The 23,763-nt window shown below is 41.6% G+C and overlaps 2 protein-coding genes across 10 annotated transcripts in view; both read right to left on the reverse strand.

Moving 5' to 3' along the window:
* LOC139370747 (eukaryotic translation initiation factor 4B-like) overlaps nucleotides 1-10,403 on the reverse strand; it is a 50,360-nt gene extending 39,957 nt beyond the window's left edge. For all 9 annotated transcript variants that reach the window (XM_071110435.1, XM_071110434.1, XM_071110432.1 and 6 more), the window contains exon 1: nucleotides 10,367-10,403. In XM_071110435.1, the coding sequence (XP_070966536.1) occupies nucleotides 10,367-10,379 (13 nt within the window). In that variant the 5' untranslated portion in view covers nucleotides 10,380-10,403. The remainder of the gene's footprint in view (nucleotides 1-10,366) is intronic.
* Nucleotides 10,404-12,200: 1,797 nt separating this feature from the next.
* LOC139370748 (keratin 18b) lies at nucleotides 12,201-18,438 on the reverse strand. The gene is made up of 7 exons (XM_071110436.1): nucleotides 17,851-18,438; nucleotides 15,786-15,868; nucleotides 14,871-15,027; nucleotides 14,316-14,480; nucleotides 13,627-13,752; nucleotides 13,168-13,388; nucleotides 12,201-12,396 (listed from the first exon to the last, which is right to left on the reverse strand). The coding sequence occupies exons 1-7, from the start codon at nucleotides 18,325-18,327 to the stop codon at nucleotides 12,363-12,365; spliced, it is 1,263 nt and encodes a 420-aa protein (XP_070966537.1). The 5' UTR covers nucleotides 18,328-18,438; the 3' UTR covers nucleotides 12,201-12,362.
* Between the last annotated feature and the right edge of the window lie 5,325 nt (nucleotides 18,439-23,763).

A 23,763-nucleotide genomic window follows, 5' to 3' on the forward strand; every position in this document is an offset into this window, starting at 1 on the left:
GCGTTAGAGAAGGGCGCAACGCAAAATGTCAGTTTCTCCTGTTTGCAGAAACTGAGTTTGATTGTTTTTCAAGGGAAAGGTCACTTCAGAAAGTATTCAGACCCCTTGACTTTTTCCACATGTTGATGTGTTACAGCCTGAATTTGAAATGGATTAAATTGAGATTGTGTCACTGGCCTAGCACACACAACATCCCATAATGTCAAAGTGGAATCATTTTTTGAAATGATTTACAAATTGAAAAGGAAAATCTGAAATGTTTTGAGTCAATAAGTATTCAACCCCTTTGCTATGGCCAGTCTAAATAAGTACAGGAGTAAAACATTGCTTAATTAGTCACATAATAAGTTTCAATAATCATGTTTTTTTTTAATGACTACCTTGTTTCTGTACACATACAGGTAATTAATTGTAAGGTCCCTCAGTCGAGCAGCGAATTTCAAACAGATTCAACCAAAGACCAGGGAGGTTTTCCAACGCTTCACAAAGATGGGTAAAAAAAAACACACATTGATATCCATCCTTGTAATCATTAAGGACTGGGGAGTTTTTCAGGATGAAAAAAGAAACGGAATGAAGGTAAGCACAGGCAAAATCCTAGACAAACCCCTGGTTCAGTCTGCTTTACCCCAGACACTGGGAGATGAATTCACCTTTCAGCGTGACAATAACCGAAAACACAATGCCAAATATACACTGTAGTTGCTTGCCAAGAAGACATTGGATGTTTCTGAGTGGCCTAGTTACAGTTTTGAATAAAAATCAATGGCAAGACTTGAACACAGCTGTCCAGCTATGATCAACAACCAACTTGACAGCGCTTGAAGAAATTTGAAAATAATAAAATGTGCAAATATTGTACAATGTTGTTTTGCAAAGCTCTTAGACTTACCCAGAAAGACTCACAGCTGTAAATCGCTGCCAAAGGTGATTCTAACATGTATTGAAAATGAAATACAGAAATCGAATTTACTAAGTATTCCCACTGAGTCAATACATTTGCAAAACATGTTCCCACTATTATTATGGGGTTTTGTATGTAGATGGGTGAGGGAAAAATTATATTCAATACATTTTTAATTCAGGGTGTAACAACAAAATGTGGAATAAGTCCAGGGGTAGGACTACTTTCTGAAGGTACATTAGGTGTGTGTGAGACACACTCATCAAAATGTGTTTTAGTGGCCAAGAAATGGTTGACTACTGGTTCTAGGGGTTTCAATGGACCCAGCTCTTCTGATGGAGCAGGTTTGGGCTGTTTATTTTGGTTTGAAGCAGACTGGGAAAAACAAATTAGGGCTGGCAGCTTAATTGTGAAAATCCCAGCTGTCAGGACATTCTTTTCACACACTACAGAGCATCACAGCCCATTTATAATTGGTATCTAGTCAGTGGGTCACACACTGTTTACAATGGATGATGGCACCAGTGCAATGAGTAGCAACAAATACAATAAATGCACACTTGAATTGTATTAGTTAGTTATGAGCTTTATCCATCCTGGCAACTAGCTACTGTAGCTTTATTAAATCCGAGCAAACAGCCTACAGGCCTATGTGCAAGGTATTGTATCATTATTATGAATTATCTGAAACCAAATTATTAAGGAGAGTCCCAGTCAGTATTAAATAGAATGTTGTGGCCCCGCCCATCTGTGCGGATAACAACTTGGTTACCTCATTGGCTCACAGCAAACACTCGACATTTTTCAAATACAATTATCTTGTCTGCTTGTTTTAGTCAATTACAAAAACCACATTTAAATAAAACATTACGTTTCAACACTCCCAAGTGTTCTCACTAGTTAGAAAAACATATTGTAGGGCTTCCCTCATGCCCCTTTTCATGATGGCGCTAAGGTTAGCGACGCGAGTGCTAACTAGCTACCAACCAGAAAATTAAGCTGACCAACACAGACAGACTGTAAAACTACAAGTAGTGAGTCGACTTACAAACAGACTATACTAAACAAGTCAAACGTCTTACCTGTGATTAAATGTTTTCCACACACACACACAACTATGTGTAGCCTACTTGGACACCGGATCACCACAATTACCCACCCTTCTACACTGAATAGCCTGAAGCAACAGGGCTCTTCACACAGCCTCCATTTCCCAAGTGGGAGCATTGCAAACCGTAGGTCGGGATTTTTGACCTGGTTACACCACAGCAGCTTTTCGCATGTTTTATAATTGTTAAATAAAAATCTACAACAAAGTGAGCTCTTTTACAATGGGGGTTAATGGGAAAAAATGTTGTCCCCAATTTGTGAGCGTTGTCGAGGGGAATTCCTTCTTATGACATGAACACCGACTCAGTGTATAGCCAGTGAGTCATTCTTGCCAATCAATGTAGTAAGCTAGCTAGCCCCCTTGCCAATGTAACCATCATGCCAAAGCTAGCTAACTAGTTATACAAATCAATTTAGAACTAGATGGTTCGTAGCTATTTATCAACACAAATTAAGCTCACTAGCTAGTTACTAACCCATATGTAGACCCTAACTGGTTTTAGCGCATATTGATGATAGTATATTTCTACCCCTTCCTTTTTCGAACATTCTGTTAAAGATCGCGCAACTTTTCAGCGTCCTGCTACTCATGCCAGGAATATAGTATATGCATATGATTAGTATGTGTGGATAGAAAACACTCTGAAGTTTCTAAAACTGGTTAAATCACGGCTGTGACTATAACAGATCGTGTGTTTCATTGAAAAACGCAAGAAAAACTGCTCTCTGAAAGCTAAAAATAATTTCCATAAGTCACTTTCATGGGTTGTTAAAAGAGCACAAAATTAATTATGGATCTGCATGCAATTCATACAGATTCCACACGATGTCGCCATTGTCGTCATTTTCAATGGACTTTTTTGTTGGAAAATCCAACTAACAGGATTCCGTTTCTTCCGGTCTCCACCAGGATGGTTTGAATGTGCACATTGGCAGCCATTGATTTGCAGACGAGGAGCTATTGAATATACGTCGCCCTGTAATCATTTTGATAGATTATAAACGTTTACTAATACCTAAAGTTGGATTACAAAAGTATTTCGAAGTGTTTTGTGAAAGTTTATCGTCGACTTTTTTAATTTAAAAAAATGACGCAGCGTTTAAAAACAATGTTTTTTTCTGAATGACACAGCTTCCATAGAAAGCTATTTTGGGTATATATGGACCGATTTAAACGAAAAAAAGACCCAATAGTGATGTTTATGGGGCATATAGGAGTGCCAAGAAAGAAGCTCGTCAAAGGTAATGAATGTTTTATATTTTATTTCTGCGTTTTGTGTAGCGCCAGATAAGCAAAGTCTTTGTTTACATCGCATTCAGGCATTTTGAGGTGTTGCATGCTATCAGATAATAGCTTCTCATGCTTTCGCCGAAAAGCATTTTAAAAATCTGACTTGTTGGCTAGGTTCACAACGAGTGTAGCTTTAATTCAATACCCTGTATGTGAATTTTGATTAAGGTTTGAGTTTTAACGAGTACATTTATTTTGATTAAGGTTTGAGTTTTAACGAGTACATTTAAATCAAATCAAATTTGATTTGTCACATACACATGGTTAGCAGATGTTAATGCGAGTGTAGCGAAATGCTTGTGCTTCTAGTTCCGACAATGCAGTAATAACAAGTAATCTAACTAACAATTCCAAAACTACTGTCTTGTACACAGTGTAAGGGGATAAAGAATATGTACATAAGGATCTATGAATGAGTGATGGTACAGAGCAGCATAGGCAAGATACAGTAGATGGTATCGAGTACAGTATGTACAAATGAGATGAGTATGTAAACAAAGTGGCATAGTTTAACGTGGCTAGTGATACATGTATTACATAAGGATACAGTCGATGATAGAGTACAGTATATACGTATGCATATGAGATGAAAAATGTAGGGTAAGTAACATTATATAAGGTAGCATTGTTTAAAGTGGCTAGTGATATATTTACATCATTTCCCATCAATTCCCATTATTAAAGTGGCTGGAGTTGAGTCAGTGTCAGTGTGTTGGCAGCAGCCACTCAATGTTAGTGGTGGCTGTTTAACAGTCTGATGGCCTTGAGATAGAAGCTGTTTTTCAGTCTCTCGGTCCCAGCTTTGATGCACCTGTACTGACCTCGCCTTCTGGATGATAGCGGGGTGAACAGGCAGTGGCTCGGGTGGTTGATGTCCTTGATGATCTTTATGGCCTTCCTGTGACATCGGGTGGTGTAGGTGTCCTGGAGGGCAGGTAGTTTGCCCCCGGTGATGCGTTGTGCAAACCTCACTACCCTCTGGAGAGCCTTACGGTTGAGGGCGGTGCAGTTGCCATACCAGGCAGTGATACAGCCCGCCAGGACGCTCTCGATTGTGCATCTGTAGAAGTTTGTGAGTGCTTTTGGTGACAAGCCGAATTTCTTCAGCCTCCTGAGGTTGAAGAGGCGCTGCTGCGCCTTCTTCACGATGCTGTCTGTGTGAGTGGACCAATTCAGTTTGTCTGTGATGTGTATGCCGAGGAACTTAAAACTTGCTACCCTCTCCACTACTGTTCCATCGATGTGGATAAGGGGGTGTTCCCTCTGCTGTTTCCTGAAGTCCACAATCATCTCCTTAGTTTTGTTGACGTTGAGTGTGAGGTTATTTTCCTGACACCACACTCCGAGGGCCCTCACCTCCTCCCTGTAGGCCGTCTCGTCGTTGTTGGTAATCAAGCCTACCACTGTTGTGTCGTCCGCAAATTTGATGATTGAGTTGGAGGCGTGCGTGGCCACGCAGTCGTGGGTGAACAGGGAGTACAGGAGAGGGCTCAGAACGCACCCTTGTGGGGCCCCAGTGTTGAGGATCAGCGGGGAGGAGATGTTGTTGCCTACCCTCACCACCTGGGGGCGGCCCGTCAGGAAGTCCAGTACCCAGTTGCACAGGGCGGGGTCGAGACCCAGGGTCTCGAGCTTGATGACGAGCTTGGAGGGTACTATGGTGTTGAATGCCGAGCTGTAGTCGATGAACAGCAGTCTCACATAGGTATTCCTCTTGTCCAGATGGGTTAGGGCAGTGTGCAGTGTGGTTGAGATTGCATCGTCTGTGGACCTATTTGGGCGGTAAGCAAATTGGAGTGGGTCTAGGGTGTCAAGTAGGGTGGAGGTGATATGGTCCTTGACTAGTCTCTCAAAGCACTTCATGATGACGGATGTGAGTGCTACGGGGTGGTAGTCGTTTAGCTCAGTTACCTTAGCTTTCTTGGGAACAGGAACAATGGTGGCCCTCTTGAAGCATGTGGGAACAGCAGACTGGTATAGGGATTGATTGAATATGTCCGTAAACACACCGGCCAGCTGGTCTGCGCATGCTCTGAGGGCGCGGCTGGGGATGCCGTCTGGGCCTGCAGCCTTGCGAGGGTTAACACGTTTAAATGTCTTACTCACCTCGGCTGCAGTGAAGGAGAGACCGCATGTTTTCGTTGCAGGCCGTGTCAGTGGCACTGTATTGTCCTCAAAGCGGGCAAAAAAATTATTTAGTCTGCCTGGGAGCAAGACATCCTGGTCCGTGACTGGGCTGGATTTCTTCCTGTAGTCCGTGATTGACTGTAGACCCTGCCACATGCCTCTTGTGTCTGAGCCGTTGAATTGAGATTCTACTTTGTCTCTGTACTGGCGCTTAGCTTGTTTGATAGCCTTGCGGAGGGAATAGCTGCACTGTTTGCATTCGGTCATGTTACCAGACACCTTGCCCTGATTAAAAGCAGTGGTTCGCGCTTTCAGTTTCACACGAATGCTGCCATCAATCCACGGTTTCTGGTTAGGGAATGTTTTAATCGTTGCTATGGGAACGACATCTTCAACGCACGTTCTAATGAACTCGCACACCGAATCAGCGTATTCGTCAATGTTGTTATCTGAAGCAATACGAAACATCTCCCAGTCCACGTGATGGAAGCAGTCTTGGAGTGTGGAGTCAGCTTGGTCGGACCAGCGTTGGACAGACCTCAGCGTGGGAGCCTCTTTTTTTAGTTTCTGTCTGTAGGCAGGGAGCAACAAAATGGCATTTAGCGTAGCGCATTTGCATTTCCAGGTGCCTAGTTGAGACATCTGCGTCTCAAGTAGGATCAAGAAGTTAAATTACTACACACCTTTATAGGGTTAGTGAACCCACACAACCATATCTCAATGTTACAGCGAATGTTTACGGAAAACAGAAGGAAGACAGTCAACTACCTCTGCTAACTACGTATCTGCGCCAATTCACCTTTAAACAGTACATGTAAGGTCCATGGACTATAAGGAGTAACGTTAGGCTCCTTTAGTCCAATATTGGGCCAGCTAGCTACCTATTGTCATTACACCCACTTGCTTATGGCGCCAGCATGCTTCAGTTTGGCTGGCGCCTAGCCAGTGTGCTTGCATACTCCCTTAAAAGACTTTCTCTTGAAAAACAAGAAAAAAAGTGCCAATAGTACTGTTTGTCCATTTTGAGATGCCGTGGCCAGTATACATTCCTCGAAATATCATTAATCTAAGATAACTCAAGAAATCTGTCAAATCATACATTTTTGCAGAGGATATCTTTTTACGTATAACTAAGATGTTTGGGGCAGTATTTCTCAAGTGAAAAAATGTGCATGAAAGCAAGTCGTCTCTCGTTGAATGACACGAGACACTTCATTGAAAAATCCCTACAGTTGACCAATCACCGAAGGGGCTTAACCTCGAGTGAAGGGGGCAGTATTTTGATGTTTGGATGAAAAACATAACCAAATGAAACTGCCTATTCCTCAGGCCCAGAATATGCATATAATTGTCAGAATAGGAAAGAAAACACTAAAGTTTCCAAAACTGTCAAAATATTGTCTGTGAGTATAACAGAACTGATATTGCAGGCGAAAACCTGAGGAAAATCCAACCAGAAAGTGCTGTTTTTCCTGAAACCTCTGTTCCATTGCATGCCTTCCCTCCATTTAAAGGGATATTAACCAGATTCCTTTTCCTATGGCTTCCACATGGTGTGAACAGTCTTTATACATGGTTTCAGGCTTTTATTCTGAAAAACGAGCGAGAAAGATCACATCACGTAATTGGATGGCTGGGTGCCAGCAGAGTTTTGCATGCGTGAGCAGCTTGGACCAGACACCTAAGGATTGATTATAAAAAACGTTTGACATGTTTCTACGAACTTTACGGATACTATTTGGAATTTTTGTCTGCCCCGTCGTGACCGCTCGAGCCTGTGGATTTCTGAACATAACGCGCCAACCAAGTGGAGGTTTTTGGATTTAAAAATGTGTAACTGAGAGTCTCGTGAGTACAAACATCCGAAGATCAAAGGTAAGCGATTAATTTTATTGCTTTTGTGACCAATCTACTTTGCTGCTAGCTGTTTGTAATGTTTTGTCTGCTGAGATGTCCTAACATAAACGCTTGGATAGCTTTCACCGAAAAGCTTTTTTGGAATCTGACACGCCAGGTGGATTAACAACAAGCTAAGCTGTGTTTTGCTATATTGCACTTGTGATTTCATGAAAATTTAACATTTTTAGTCATTTAATTTGAATTTGGCGATCTGAAAAATTATCCCGCTAACGGGATGGGTGTGCCAAGAAGTTAAGACTTCTACAGCCAACTTCTGCTTGTGTCGAGAAAAACATGTTGTGCCCGAAGACCAAAACGTCACAAAATGTCAAACTGTTCCAAACTGTTTTGGCTGGGAAGCATGCAGGCACCTTTCATCAGAAAAAAGACTGCTGATGGGAAAGACTGCTCGAGTTAAAGTGGAACTGACAGAATTTTAGCAACATTAAATCTTAATCAAATCTGTTTATATAGACCGCCCAGGAAGACTATGACACCTTTTTTGTAAGCACTTAGATATGGTCATTTTCATAAATTCATATAATGTTTGGGAATGCGTGTAGTAAGGCATTACTGAAAACTCTATAGCAATAGAGTTGGAAAGCAGCCATGCGTTTGGACAATTAATTGACACTGCAGTAAATAAAACCACATTTTAAAAAATCTGTCTTGTCCAGGACTGGAGACTATGCAGACCTGTGCGCCATATCCAATCAGAGCTACAGTAGGCCTATAGGCAAATAAGTCACATGGGCCTACCATAATTCACTTTGAACTGGACTGTGTGTTTACAGGCAGTAGCAACATCGTGATTTCAGATCATTAGAACACATTTGCCAAAAAATACACCTGAATAGATTTCTGCAACTATGTAAACACCCCAGGAGTCCTCTTACATTTGGGAACTTCAGTCCTATTGAGCAAACAACCATGAAAAAGGTAGGCCCTCTCTCCCTCAGTTGCAAATAGCACATCAACAAGATCAACAACTAATGCTAGCCTGAGCGAGATGAGCCAAAATCTAATGAGGGAACATTAGATAAACCCTCTCAAACTTTTTCAGCTAGTTGGCCATCCAAATTGCACTGATAAACGATGGGGAATAGTAGCCTGCTTGTCCTTCTGCAGCTTGCCTGCCAATGCCGGAACCCAGGAAGAGCTTGGCAGCAGCTACTGGGGATCCATAATAAATACAAATGCATACTTGTCCCAACCCATGTTTTGACAACTGAATGAGAACTTGCCTGCCCGCCAACTAAGAGATATGCTAACTGTGGATAAGTCGTTCAAGTTCAGCATAGCTAGCGAAGCGATTCAAATGTCTTGCTAGCTAACCAAATGACATCCGCATCTCTAGCTGTAGCCAACGAAAAACGATATGAAGGGGGAAAAGGTTAGTCGTTCTCCCACTCCTCCAATGACATGACATCCTCCCGGCAGCTAAATAGCTAACATTAGGCTCCGCGTTTTTAGCTTGCTAAATAAACAGCTAGCTACATAAATACGCTAGCCCAGGGGTGTCAAACTTAATAAGCACATGGGCAATATTGAAAAAAAACTAATTTGCGGGCCAGACATACTCTACTTTATTTTACAAAAAAACTTGCAACCCTAATTGGCCATTGCTTTATTCGAAAAAGTGTGGCCGTTTATAATGCCCACTTTCAGGATGCTGTATATAGTATTAACATATTAAAACAAAAGATAAACAATATTTGTCCAGCCTCGTCCATGTTAGGCGAAGGTTTGACTCGTGTAGGCCTTCATTGTAAAATAAGAATTTGTTGTTAACTGACTTGATTAGTTAAATAAAGTTAAGGCCTAGTGGCTATGATATAATGAAATATGAAAAAGTTGGAGACGCCACTGATGGTTAGTACGAGTGTCCGGTGTTGTGCCGAAAATCTCCCACTGACAGAATCCCCCCCCCCTCCGAATGTCCTTAATTTTGTGGCTAGAGTCAAATATTTTCTATAGAACAAACTTCCCGTTAGAATAGGAAAACCGAAATTAATAATTAATGTGTCATATTAAACATAGTGGGAGTACAATGTTGGTCTGCAATAAACATTTCAGAACAACTATGGCTGAATTATGATCCTTACACTTTCAAAAATACTTTTCGAATAAGACATGGGAGAGATGATGAATTTTGACAAAGAGATTTATTTATAGACTAATGCAAATCAGTAGCGGATTTAGGTACGGGCGAAATCTGCAGCATCTTGCCGAGCCCTGGTGCGGGCGGGGACTGGCTGCACCGGGCGCCATACAAGCTAGAACCGCCACATACACTTGAAACAAATAGCCAACCCAAAAACTGCAGACAAAAATGCTTTCTGCTACTAAGATCAGTGACATGTAGGCTAAACTAACAACGGAGTTTAGAGCAGAAATCTAAACTAGCAAGCAATTCGCATCAATGAAATACGCGAAATTGGGGGAGAATTCTGGCACAACACCAGAAACTGTCGTACTTCACCCATCGGTCACCAAAAATCATCTCTAATCCGGGGACCCAAATGCGCACATGGGGAATTTATTGGGAATCCCATGCCATTCAATCAAACCCTACTCCAAGAAATTCACTTGCGCCTCTAGCAATAGCGTAGATTGTCTGAGAGCACAGTAAATCGTCCACTATCTAACATTAGACACAGTGTGACCGTTCTTTCAGCAACGTTAGTTGTTTATGTATAACATCATAACATAACGACCTGCTTAACAATATATAATAAAAGCAAAAGACGACGTCAAAAGTCAATTTGCGACACGTTACATAAAAAAAAAAAACACCGGTGGGACAAAATGATTCAACTTGCAAATCGCTGCCTCCCGTAAACATAGCTAGCTTTAACGTTACATCCCTTGGCCGGCCAGAGGGTCTTTATCCCTCAGAAACAGTCATTTGATACCATTATACACATAGGACATTGACACGACAAGGTGTAAACACCGGTCAAACAATATGTGCTAGTTGTGCGGAGCTGATACACTCTGAAATTTCCCAACTCGTTCACCCACATAAACCTCACCTGCCGCCGCCATGTTGGAGAGCGAGTTCGTACCAGATTCCCGGATGATGGCGTCAGAAGTTTATAAACGAGAACGCGCATCTTTGGTTTCGAGCCTCAAATCCTCCCGCCTTGCCCATGTAATTTATTGTCTATAATAAACTGGGTGGTTCGAGCCCTGAATGCTGATTGACTGACAGCCGTGGTATATCAGACCGTATACCACGGGTATGACAAAACATTTATTTGTACTGCTCTAATTACGTTGGTAACCAGTTTATAATAGCAATAAGGCACCTCGGGGGTTCGTGGTATATGGCCAATATACCATGGCTAAGGGCTGTGTCCAGGCACTCCGCGATGCTTCATGCATAAGAACAGCCCTTAGCCGTGGTATATTATACATATACCACACCCCCTCATGCCTTATTGCTTAATTATGAACTGTGTGGTTCAATCCCTAAATGCTGATTGGCTGACAGCCGTGGTATATCAGACCATATACCACGGGTATGACAAAAAAAATATATATTTTTACTGCTCTAATTACATTGGTAACCAGTTTATAACAGCAATAACGCACCTCAGGGGTTTGTGGTATGTGGCCAATATACCACGGCTAACGGCTGTATCCAGGCACTCCGCAATGCGTCATGCATAAGAACAGCCCTTAGCCATGGTTTATTGGCCATATACCACACCCCCTCATGCCTTATTGCTTAATTAGGCCTATTTTATATTAGAATATTATGTTATAGTTTGTATGCCCACATGGCCAATTTTAGGCATCTCAAAGCGGTTTCATACCATTTTGATTTTTTGTTGTTGTTTATAGATAGGCAGGATATGTGTTTTAAGTGTTGTTGCATAGGCCTACTATGTCTATTTTTCATTCATTATTAGATCATTTATCCTTCAACCCATTCATTCATTTACTCATTCATTCATTCGATTAATTCATTATAGTACCAACCTGACCAATAAAAACAGTCGCACCTAATGTCAATATTGTGTCTTCTCGTCTCATGATCTCATCTTGTGCTATTGAACTGAAAGTTTGCTGCACTCAAAGATAATTCACTGCAAGCAAAAAATAAGATGATTCACATCTTTTTTTTATGAACTAACCTCAAATAGATCAATATTCTATTGATCTATGGATAACATGGATAACCTAAGGAGGACGTACAGTCCTTTCTTCTTAGGTTATCCATGTTGTAGGCTATTGATTCAGTATTTGAGTGACAGCTTGTAGATATATCGATAACATAACCTACTGACCTTCATAATAGGTAGCATAAACTATGCATTGCACTCTAGTCTTCCTTATGTATTGCCTAATAAAAACTGGATGGGTTGAGCCCTGAATGCTGATTGGCTGACAGCCGTGGTATATCAGGGGGTGTTTTGCCTAAGAACAGCCCTTAGCCGTGGTATATTGGCCATATACCACACCCCCTCGGGCCTTATTGTTTAAATATAGCCTAACAGAGTAGCCTACCTATATTAAAGAAATGCACTAGCCTCAATTGCTTCCTAAAGCATTCTGTTCCATAGTAGCCTATTCACAATGAGTCATAATTAATTAATGATTTTCTGTATGTGTTAGGATTAAGTACTTTATGGATGTAAAGTTTAAAATATGACACATGATAAATATTCATACATTTCTTCCCTCATTACTAAACCACACCGTCCTTTGTTTTATGGTGATAAGTTTTGCAATAGCCCCTTTCTGTGCACTGAGGTCATTTCTGGACATGTAGTCATGCACCCCTAGAGACAATGTGTAATACTTGCCAATCAGTTCATCATGGTGCAGTGGAACAAAGAAACAAATATGAGAAACAACATGTTAAATGGTAACCATTGTATTTATTGCAGCTTTTTGTTTGTTTGTCATGATAACACAATGCTATGCCTATTTGATGGGTTTGACTCCTCCGCGTCTGTGCGTATATCTCTCTCTCTCCATGAAGTTGATAATTGGTCGGCACTTTTTTCCGCCCTCATTCCCTTATGGTTTCAGTTCATCCATAGCGTCTTGAAGCCTGGAATAGAATTAATAGGTATTAAAACACAGGGCATTAATTAATTGACAGGACAGATGCTACTGCCATACCTAGTTTTTACTGTAGATGGCATTAAACCTCCTCAAGGACTGTACTTCACCCATACTAATTGCTACTGACATGTACAAAATAATGTTGTGTTTCTCCCATTTCACTTTGTCACAATTTCCAAGTATTTGAATCATGATATGTGTCACCACCACCCCCCCATCATTATTTCCTGTTTCAACTCCTTAGATTTTATATAAAGTATGCTCTGTGGCCGTTTGTGGTACATGAACTTGAAGCATAGCTGACATACGCATTGAGATGCTAAAATAATAAGCATTTTAATTACTATCAATCCTCAAACCTAAGAAAAGAGTGTGCATCTCAATAATCAAAAGTTTCTTCCTCTCCTTCTCACGTCTTTTCCTTCACCTTCACTAATGTGTAAGGAACTGGATTGGTGGACGAAGCCCCCACCCTATAACAGTCACCTATCCATGTGTCTTTAGATCAGTGGAGATGATGGAAACAAACCGAGGAGAGTTAAGACTTTTGAGACACACCCCTAGTCATTCAGCCACTCACCTTCATCCACTTGCTTGAAGTCTCTTGAAAGGAAGTGACTTTAGACTATTGAGACATAGCCCTAGTCAACCACTAGCCCCTATTCCCTCATACACTCGCTTGTAGTTTCTTGAAAGGAATCCACTTTAGACTATAGAGACACACCCCTAGTCAGCCTTTAGTCCCTTGTCCACTTACTTGAAGTCTCCCCCATCGAGCAAGCTCCTGTATGTTGCGATCTCGGCCTCCAGCTTCATCTTCATATTGAGCAGTGCCTCATACTCCTGGCCCTGCTGCTGGATGTTGCCCCGCAGGTTGGTCAGCTCACCCTCCAGACGTATGAGGATAGCATTGTACTTCTCCACCTCCATGTTGGAACGCATCTCTGTGTTACGCAAGGTGTCTTCCAAGGAGGATTTCTGCTGGGAATTACAGGGGAATGTTGGGAATGGTCTTCTAAATTTTGTTGAATGATACTGTGATTATTAGAATGTTGGAATTTGGAGACATGGATGGTATGGCTAAGGTATGGCAGCGGACTTTAAAAGGAGGTCGTACATAGAGGACATGCATGGGTTACTATCAGTTCCATTTCTACTCAGAGGAATTAAGGAATTTAACGGAAATATGTTATCATATTGAAAGAATTTTCCTTGCCAAGCTCTGTTGGGATGCCAGCTCGATCTCGAGGGTCTGTAGCTGTCTCTGTAGGTCGCTCATCTCCATCTGGGCCCCCTGCAGGGCCTCTGTGTTCTGGGATACCTGCACCTGTACGTCCGAGATCTATACCACAGAGGAAGAAATGAAGGTAAGGAGATAGGGATGTAGGGAATAAGGGAAGGAGATAGGGAGGGATGGAAGAAGGTAAGGAGATAGGGAGGGAGGGAAGAAGGGAAGGAGCGAAGCTTAGGGCTCTATTCAATCTGTAATGCTGAAGCGTTACAGATTCCACAATATCAATTGAATGGTAATTTCCGATTGAGTTGACATATGCAGCGTTTACCGTGAATGAAGTCTCCGCTAAAGTGGGAACATTGCCTTTAAATTTCAATCACGCTTTAAAGCTGAACTTCCGCAATGTGGATTGAATAGAGCCTTTAGTCATCTTGAAAGTTTAATTCATGTTTTGGATTTCAGGATTTTTTCTGTGACTAGACTACCCATACAACAAAACATGTTTTCAATGGAAGGTAAACTTTCAGTGGATAAAACAACGTTATCTTGGCCAGTGGGTGTGGGTTACTCCATTTTAGTTTTAATTGCAGAACAAAAAAACTGTAATTATAGGTTTGATGTGGTGTGTAATGATAGTATGATACAATGATCTTACAAATATGATGGGCTACCTGGTTTTCGTGCCACACTTTGAGGTCCTTTGCGTTATTCAGAGCCATCTTCTCGTAGTTGGCCCTCATCTCCTCCATGACCAGACTCAGGTCCTGACCTTTAGGGGCGTCCACGTCCACCTGCACCCCCGACTGGGAGATCTGGGTCCTCATTTCCATCACCTCCTGTTGGAGAGAGGGAAGGGGGAAGGGGAGAGAGAGCAAGAGAGAGGGAGAGATAAACAGAGAAAAAAAGGATATAGGCATTCCAATATTAGCTAACTGTGAAACTTGAAAAGTTCATAGCTAGTGATAAGGTTCATCTGATATTATCACATTATCGTTGTTCTTCATGGAATTGTATTGTTCTTCATTCTATTTCTATTCTCCATAATGAAAATGTTCCATTTCAAATTATTATTTGACATTGACATTCAGTCTCGGTGCTATAATAGCTCACGTTGTTGTGGTTCTTCCTAGAATAATTCTTATCTTCAATATTTTCTAATGTAAGGAAAATGTTCTATTTCAAATGATTATTTGATATGGACATTCAATCTCAATGTTATAGCTCACATTGTCATGGTTCTTCTTGAGGAAGATGAGCTCCTCCCTCACGGCCTCGATCTCACTCTCCACATTCATCCTGCCCATGTTGGTGTTATCGATGACCTTCTTCAGCCCGGCGATGTCCGCCTCCACTGACTGACGAATGCTGAACTCAGATTCAAATCTGTGGGCACAGGGACACTGTCACTAAACTCTACATTGACATGAAATACCCTGACATTTTGGGTTAAAGGCACAAAATGGCTGCCATGTTTCAGTTTACTAGGGGTAGGATGGATTTGAAGCAAACACTGATCTGAGGTCAATTTGGTATTTTTCTCGTCCTATTGATTATCATTAGAATTTGGGGAGGAAAGTTGATCCTCGATCTGTGTCTGCGGGCAATTACTATCTTGTGAACAGTTCACCAAGGTTATAAGAGCTATGCAGCATGGGGTTGCATGTAAGAGGTTACATGCACATCAGGCATTCACGTACAGATGCCAAGATGAAGATTCATTATGAGAGATTAGACTTTCTCTGCCAACTCTGCGTACTGGTACCGGCACAAGACTTCCTCTCTTGTGGGTCTGGCATGTCTTAAACTCTTGAGAGTTTCTCCTTGCTTAATGGCTGACACACCACTAAATTCACTTTATAGTGGCCCATTGGGCACACACTGGTTGAACCAACATTGTTTCCACATTATTGACATGAAATCATGTTGAACCAACATGGTATAAACGTTGAACTGACATCTGTGCCCAGTGGGGGGGATTTGAACCAATGAACTTTGTGAGAAGCACAATTACAGTATGAAATTGAACAGATCAAATGCTTTTCATGACAGAACAACAACATCTCAAAATAACCCCTGTATTGTATACAAAGTAATGGCACAACCAATGTGCAGAAATATGTCATTTACAGTGGTAAACTCACTTTACTCTGAAGTCATCTGCAGCTAAGCGAGCATTATCAATTTGGAGGACAATACTAGCGTTATCCACTGTCGCATCGAAGACCTATTGGAGAAAAATAGTGTTAATTCCATTGAATATATGACAAAAAGAGATATAATGGACATACTTCTTATTTATCATGAAATACTAAATATTTTCTGAAACTATTTTTGCATGTGACATAAGCCTGCTATAATATGCTTTACTTTCCTTAACTTTTGAATCCATGTCAGTTATAGAGGAAGGCCTTTCCCCCATTTACTGCTCAATGCAAATAGATATGAACTTGCTTCCCATTCTAACTATAATTTTGTGTGTCATACATAGATGAGCTGGCAATAAAAAAGAAGCACTAATATGTTCCATCATTTGATTTGCTGCTCTTCACCAACCTTAAACAGGTATTTTAAATGTACGCCTCCCAGGGGGGTGTTATTGAAACCGGAAACCGCAGATTCTGAGTGATTTACAAAATGGGACCAAAACACAACTGAATCTATGGTTACGACCATATAACTCCGACTGCCCCTGAAAAAGAGGAAGCAGTGAACGGAAAAGCAGGACAATGAGTTCCTGTGCTAGGGCTGTCTGTTCTCAGTTTGCATTGTTAGAGGAAACGGGCCAGGCTTCCTGTCTTCCACCCCCAATCTGTGTGTTTGTAACCATGGTATTCTGGTGCGAATCACATAAAAAGGGGAACTCTTGTCGGTTTATGTGTCCGGCAAATGGAACAAGGCTAACATTCATCATAAGGGTGTCGTCATAAACTATAGAGGACTTTGAAATTCTTTTGAACAAACGTCAGTTTTTGCAGGGATTCCGAGAGCCCTTGTTGGAATTATTTGACTGTGCTGTAAAAGCTATAATGGTTATAGAAAAAAAAACACACCCACCAGCAATGTGTTTCAAATCTCACAGGGAATTATTTTTGTGTGTTGTCACCCCACATCTGGTTCATACCGCTGGTCCCTCTCACACTACACTATGCCCCAGAGTGGAGACACTGACCCGGGGAGGTCAAAATGCTTTGCAAACACTCTTGGAACTTTGTTTATAGGTTTTGTTCAGTTTTTTGATGATGATGATTCATTGCGTCCACCATATTTGGTGATTCATTTGAGGAACTCTTTGACCAAACTGAGGAGTGAGGGAACTAGTGAAGGAGGGGGAGGGAAAGTGGTTATCTGACTGGCCTGCCACACCCTCTACAATGATTTATATATACAGTAGATGACTAACAGGGGGCGCTGTTTTGGAAGCCTCCATCTTGGCACTCCCCCACTGTTATAAAAACAATTTTGGAAGCTATAGAAATGCATTTACAAAGGTCTGAATTTGTTTTTGCAATGTGTATTCTATTACCAACATACATACCTTAATACATACCTTTTAATTATTTTATGTGAGCTAAACATAAACATTTCAAATTAAATAATATAAAGATGTAATTTCCTTAAAGTGTGATTTTTTGAAAGTACTAATGTTACTGTCCCCAAAATACTTATATACATATAATTTTGTCCTTGAAACATTTAAATTAAATACTGTAGAATTCCATTCATTCCTATGGAGGACTGCTTTTCAATATGGCCGGCTGGTGGCTTCAAAGTCTCTCATTGGCCAATACACAGCATCGGCAATCAAGGGTTTAGATACATCATTGACCCTCTATTCAGTTAGGAATTTTGAGAAGCCAGTTGTTCCAATGCAGGCTTCCCCACAGAAATGTTGAAGTCAAAGCAAAAGCAAAGTAAATTGGTAAATAAATAATTGTCATTATGCTTAAACTCATTCTTGGACGGACATCTTCTCTCATACCATAATGGGTTTTAGTCCAACGAAAAGTTGCAGGAGTGGTGACATTACATTCACATTTTGACTTACTGGTTGATCAAATCAACACACTTATCTAAGCAACAAAATACAAAACCACAAATTCCTCAACTTAACCCTTTTCTTACACACATTATTCTTTCTCAACACCCCCCTCCCTCTCTTGTCTCTATCACTTTTCTAATGATACTGTATTTCATTCACACCCCCACCTTCTTGCGCAGGTCGTCCAGTATGCTGTTGTACTTGCTATAGTCGCGGGCGTCCGGTCCTCCCTTCTCCAGGGCCTCTCGGATCTTGACCTCCAGTTGTCCGTTGGCCTGCTCCAGGTTCCTCACTGTCTCCAGGTAGTTGGCTAGGCGGTCATTCAGGTTCTGCATGGCCCCCTTCTCGTTGCCCATGACGTGACCGCCTCCACCACCGGCTGCCGCAGCGTTGATCAGGCCACCCATGCCGGCACCCATGCCACCACCAATGCCAGTGCCCATACCACCGCCGCTCACCTTAAAGGAGGATGAGGAGTAGGAGGAAGAGCTGGCTGGGGCACCACTGCGGAGGCCCCCGTAAGATGCGGAGGAGATGCGGGTGCCCTGGCCGCCAGCCCCGCCGTAGGTGCTGGCAGCCCGGTAGGAGGACACGGGCGTGGTGCGTTGGAAGGAGATGTGGCTGTTGGACGGTCTGTAACTCATGACTGCTGATGGAGTAGTCAGAACGAATTAACAAATGGAAGAGAGAGAGGGAGGGAGAGAGAGAAAGAGAGAGAAAGGAGCCTCTGAGCTGAGCTACAGAAAGAGTGACGTGGGTAAAGTGAACCAGAGAACTTATACTTCCCCCCCAAACAACCCTCCTCTTTTCTCTCTTTTGCAGGCTGGCCTCCAAGACCCTGCCTACATCCACATCCCCCATCCTCTCTTTCCTACTCTCCTACCGCTTCTCTCATTCTCTCATTCCAAACTCTTTTCCCTAGCATTTGCATTTCCCCATGGACACTGCTCAACTTCTATCTACATGCAACATTTAGCTAATTATGTTATTTTTTACATGCATCTAATGTAAATCACATGTTTGTGACATCTAATAAAAGATAACTTTCTATCTTGTCAATTCAGGTTACAAATTCCTCACATTGCAAAAATAAAATGTGAAACAGAAAAAAAAAAGAAACAAACACACAAAATGAAGAAAAGAGAGAAAGACTAGAGTTAATGACGAAGAAAACAATTAAAGAGAGCAAGGTTTTATCCTGGGCATGCTTTGAGATCCTTTGTTTTTTTTCCCCCATAAAAGGCAAAATTTGGAATGGTTGCTGCATACCCACTGGACAAAAATGTGTTGAATCCACAAGAGGTTGGTGGCACCTTAATTGGGGAGAACGGGTTCATGGTAATGACTGGGGTTCATGGTAATGGTTTCCAGGTGTTTGATGCCATTCCGTTTGCTCCATTCCGACCATTATTATGAGCCGTTCTCCCCTCAGCAGCCTCCTGTGGTTGAATCAAAGCTGTTTCCACGTTATTTCAACCCAAAAATGACATGTGAATAGCATCCTAACTAGCACATTTGGTTCCTTGGAAGTTGTGGGAATGTACATTTTTGGTTTACCAATTGTTTCTGGGAACGAAGCCAGAAGTTTCCTGACCGGTAAAATGGAATGTTTTTTAAATGTTCTGAGAATGGAATGAAATATTTTACCTGTTCTGGAAACGTACATTTTTAGGTTGCAGGGAGGTTCTGAGAACATTTTACTATGGTTCCTTTAAAGTTTTCCTGGGAAGTTTTATTAATATTCTGAGAATGAAAATGATAGGTTATTTGAAGGTCATTAAATAACGTTAAATCATATTAAATAATATTTCCACAAGACTTTTAATAACACTGCTTGCTTAGTTCAAAATAACTGTTTTGAACTCCATTCCCAAGAAGTTATCAGAAGGTTGTATGCAAAATAACAATAGGACAACTACGCTCTCACCAAGCTCTAAGAATGGTTCTCAGAAAGTTATGTGCTAGCTGGGGTTGAATCAAGTGGAAAACTGATTGGATTTGTAATGGAATTTTGTCTTTTTTTCAACCAGCTTTTAACCTAAATCCAATGACATGGTAAAATGTTTTGTTGATTTCACATTTAATTCATGTTAGTTGACAACTCAACCAAATGTAAATCAAAACTAGATGTTGAACTGACGTCTGTGCCCAGTGTGTAGTTTCTATGTACTTGATCAGCCAAACCCCCAAATTACTGGATACGGACACGCTTAGCAGCAGGGCTGAAGTAAACTGACTTGCAGAAAGGGAAAGGGGGATACCTAGTCAGTTGTACAACTGAATGCATTCAACTGAAATGTGTCTTCCGCATTTAACCCAACCCCTCTGAATCAGAGCGGTGCGGGTGTAACCGATGTGAAATGGCTAGCTAACTAGCGGGGTGTGCGCTAATAGCATTTCAAATCGTTGACGTCACTCGCTCTGAGACCTTGAAGTAGTTGTTCCTCTTGGCCGCGGGCTTTTGTGGAGCGATGGGTAACGATGCTTTGAGGGTGGCTGTTGTCTATGTGTGCAGAGGGTCCCTGGTTCTAGCCCAGGTAGGGGTGAGGAGAGGGACGGAAGCTATACTGTTACATTAATGCCGTGGTCAACTGGTTGCTGCGGAAAAGGAGGAGGTCAAAAGGGTAACCGATGTGAAATGACTAGCGTTGTGCGCGCTAATAGTGTTTCAATCGGTGACTTTACTCTCTCTGAGACTTAGTAGTTGATCCCCTTGCTCTGCAATGTCCGTAGCTTTTGTGGAGCAATGGGTAACGATGCTTTGTGGGTGTCAGTTGTTGATGTATGCAGAGGGTCCCTGGTTCGAGCCCTGGTACGGGCGACGAGAGGGATGGAAGCTATACTGTTACACGGGGGGCTGCCTTAATCGACATCCATGTCATTGGATGTCAAAGAAACAAACACATCAAGAAAAAGTTACTGTGATGATGTGACGTGCACAAAGACTTTGGTAAGCTGATAACATAGTGTCTCTGTCTCTCTCTGTCTTCAGGGATAGGATTGGGAGAAGGGGGTGTGTGGGGGGGGGGGGGGGGTGCTCTTGTGTCACATTTGAGTGGTAGTGGCAAAATTCTTTGGTTGTGTAGTTGATATCTTTAAGGTGATACCTTTGAAAATAACGTTTGCAGATAGCTGTGATAGGCTGAATGATATCTTTTAGTGGTTTGTATCTCATTGATGTTGATTGTGTCACCCGAAAGGTAATAAGGTCACAGAGACAGAAAGAGCCGTTGAGTTTTTCATCCAGTACACAAAAACGCATCCATATCCATTGTTCTTAAGAGAACATACCAGAAAAGCACTGTGAGTGGAAATGTTACCTCTCAAAGGTCAGAAACAAAATAGCATGACATAATAGATGAACGGACACCCTTGAAAGATGCAGAATGTAACATTTTACACTGAATCTTGAATCTTGAAGTAGTTTCGCAAGCCAATGATAACCAGTGTTAGAGCAACGACTGGAAGTCTATGTGTATCGGCTAGCATGCCAAAATCCCGTAGTATTCCTTTAATGCTACGTGCTTTTTTTGCTCACTACAGATATATCATAGACATAATTCAATTAAGGGGTATTTGTTTGTGGAAATGTAACAGAACGCGCCAAATGAAACCCTCTGCCCTTAAGGAGATGGTCTCAAAGTTAATAGGTGGTGGCGTTTATAGCAGTGGAAAATAACAGGTTCCCAACGACCCTCACTGACGACACTACTGTATGCCCTGGCTAGGGCGGATTCACAAAATGGACCCTAGAGACAAAATAACAAAACACAGTACCCAGGGGAAGTCGGCTAAAGCCCATACACTTCCCCTTGTTTTCGTTATACTCTGACTCTACCTCACCTTCACGGTTGATCAAGTTTCAAAGCTTTGCCTCTTCATCACAACAGCTCTCATATCATACAGGATGTATCAATGCCCAGTCCTTTCATGCAAAGCTTGGGCAGTACACCTCAATGATTTAAAACAGTTTAATTGGCAGAAGAAGAGGAACTTCTCAAAAGAATCAGAGTGACTTATCTCACTACTTCTACGCCATTACAAAATGTTTGAAATGATAGTCCACATTGAAATTAATGTTTGTCAGTGAAAATCAAATGCACTTCTGAAAGTGCTGTCCAGAAATCCACATTCTACAATTGATTGTATACAGGCCATAATCTAGCTTTAAATCCATTGGAGCATTAAGCTCAAGAGGAGACTGAATTCAGATCCCCCCCGCCTCCCCCAACAAACAACAACTAAAAATGGCTTCAGCTAAGGCTTGGACAAGGAAGATACAACAGTTTGGTAATGCCAATGGGTTGCAGGCTCGACACAAATATTACGGCACAGGACCAAATACTACATTTGATATTACTTTAATAAACTTCAAGTGCTCAATTCACAAGTGCCAACACAGTGGTATTTGTGCAGTGGTCATTTTATCTCTCCAAATAATATAGTAAAATAGTTTTTATACTGCAAATTTACTATTACATCTTCTACCAGGTAGATCTACAAAACATATGGCATCGGACGTGGACTTATCTCACTCAACATTTGACCTCTTTTGAACTCATCTGACAAACGTTGATTCCAGAGGGTACAATCACTTCAAACTGCTGCATGTGCAGAAATCCAGGCCTGAGTAGCTCTGGAGACCGTCAGTCCAGGGAGGCCAAGGGAGAGAGGGAAAGAGAGAGAAAAAAAATTGATGAGAAACTTGAGACTCTGACTCATACCAATAACAGCAGGATTCTGGGAAACTCAACAGGAGCTTATGTGCTTCAGGGATTCTGGACAACAGTCAGAGAATGAAAGCTCCCAGCTTGATCTTTCTCGGATGAACTTTTACTTGTTTATTCTCCTCTTCTTTTTTTTTACTCACTTTCCACTCTGTTACCCCTGAACCTGTGAGTGTTTACCCAGCTAAGACAATTACAGTGCTACAACGTTGTGCCAACGTCATATGTCAGTAGGGCACTTACTCACTCAATCCCATGACTTGGAGTTGTGCCAGGGGGAGGAAAAAAAGAGGAGCAAGGGTAAGAAAAAGGGAGGGTGGATTTTGATCTCTTTATAGCAAATTTGGAGTTTGAGTCTTAGATAAAGACCTTGGACACCCTAGGACCCTGAACATTATTGGATGTCCTGCTTACGTTCTTATATCTGCGTGGGAATTCCAGTTTTACGAGCAAGGTGTGGCCATGTGGGTCTGTGAAGGTCGCTCATCAGACATGAGTGAAATGTGACAGTTACGGGCCATTTTCTCTCAGAGTTGTCATGTCCATCTTTAGAGTCTAGTGCCAGTATGTTCCCTTTTTACACATGTCCACAAATACAGTAACACACCACTGAAAATGCATAGTCAGCAACATGGCCTCTTAATTAATATGCTCCTTTTTAACACGGACACGTACATAACAATGAATACACCAACCCTCTACTGAAAATGCAGTCAATCACCACAATAGTCTCTTAAAGGGATAGTTCACCCAAATACAAATTTGCATAATGCTTTCCTTCCCCAATAAGCAGTTTATGGGCAACGATGACATCAATCATGCTTTGATTTGGTTGAACTTTTTAACATTTGTGGACCAAAACCAATGCAAGTCAATATCTTATATTTGACTGCTTACAGCAGGGATCATCAACTAGATTCATTCGAGTGTTGATTCTTTGTTGAGCAGATGGTCGGCTGACCGGAACATAATTACCAATAATTTGTAAACTACAAATTTACAGCAAGAAGCCCAAGTAGATATGTTTGACTAAAACATGACAAACCTTGCTTACATTTGTATATGATCACGTGTCTCTTATTATATGTGGGAATATTTGGAACAGATTTCTTAAATTAAAATCCCTTGGACCTGATTTCCTGGTGTTTTTAGTCTTTAATGTCCATAAATGAAAATTAATATTATACTTTTATTTGCTCAGAAAACTTGGGGGGCCAAATGAAACCACTCCTGGGCCAAATTTGGCCTGTGGGCCGCCAGTTGGAAAACCCTGGCTTACGAGGTAAGGAAACCGATAACTATCCCTTTAACATGTTCCCTGTAGACTTACAGTTCATGAGTCTAAACAATTCC

Source organism: Oncorhynchus clarkii, chromosome 17, assembly GCF_045791955.1.
Source record: "Oncorhynchus clarkii lewisi isolate Uvic-CL-2024 chromosome 17, UVic_Ocla_1.0, whole genome shotgun sequence".
In the NCBI taxonomy this organism is placed as follows: Eukaryota; Metazoa; Chordata; class Actinopteri; order Salmoniformes; family Salmonidae; genus Oncorhynchus; species Oncorhynchus clarkii.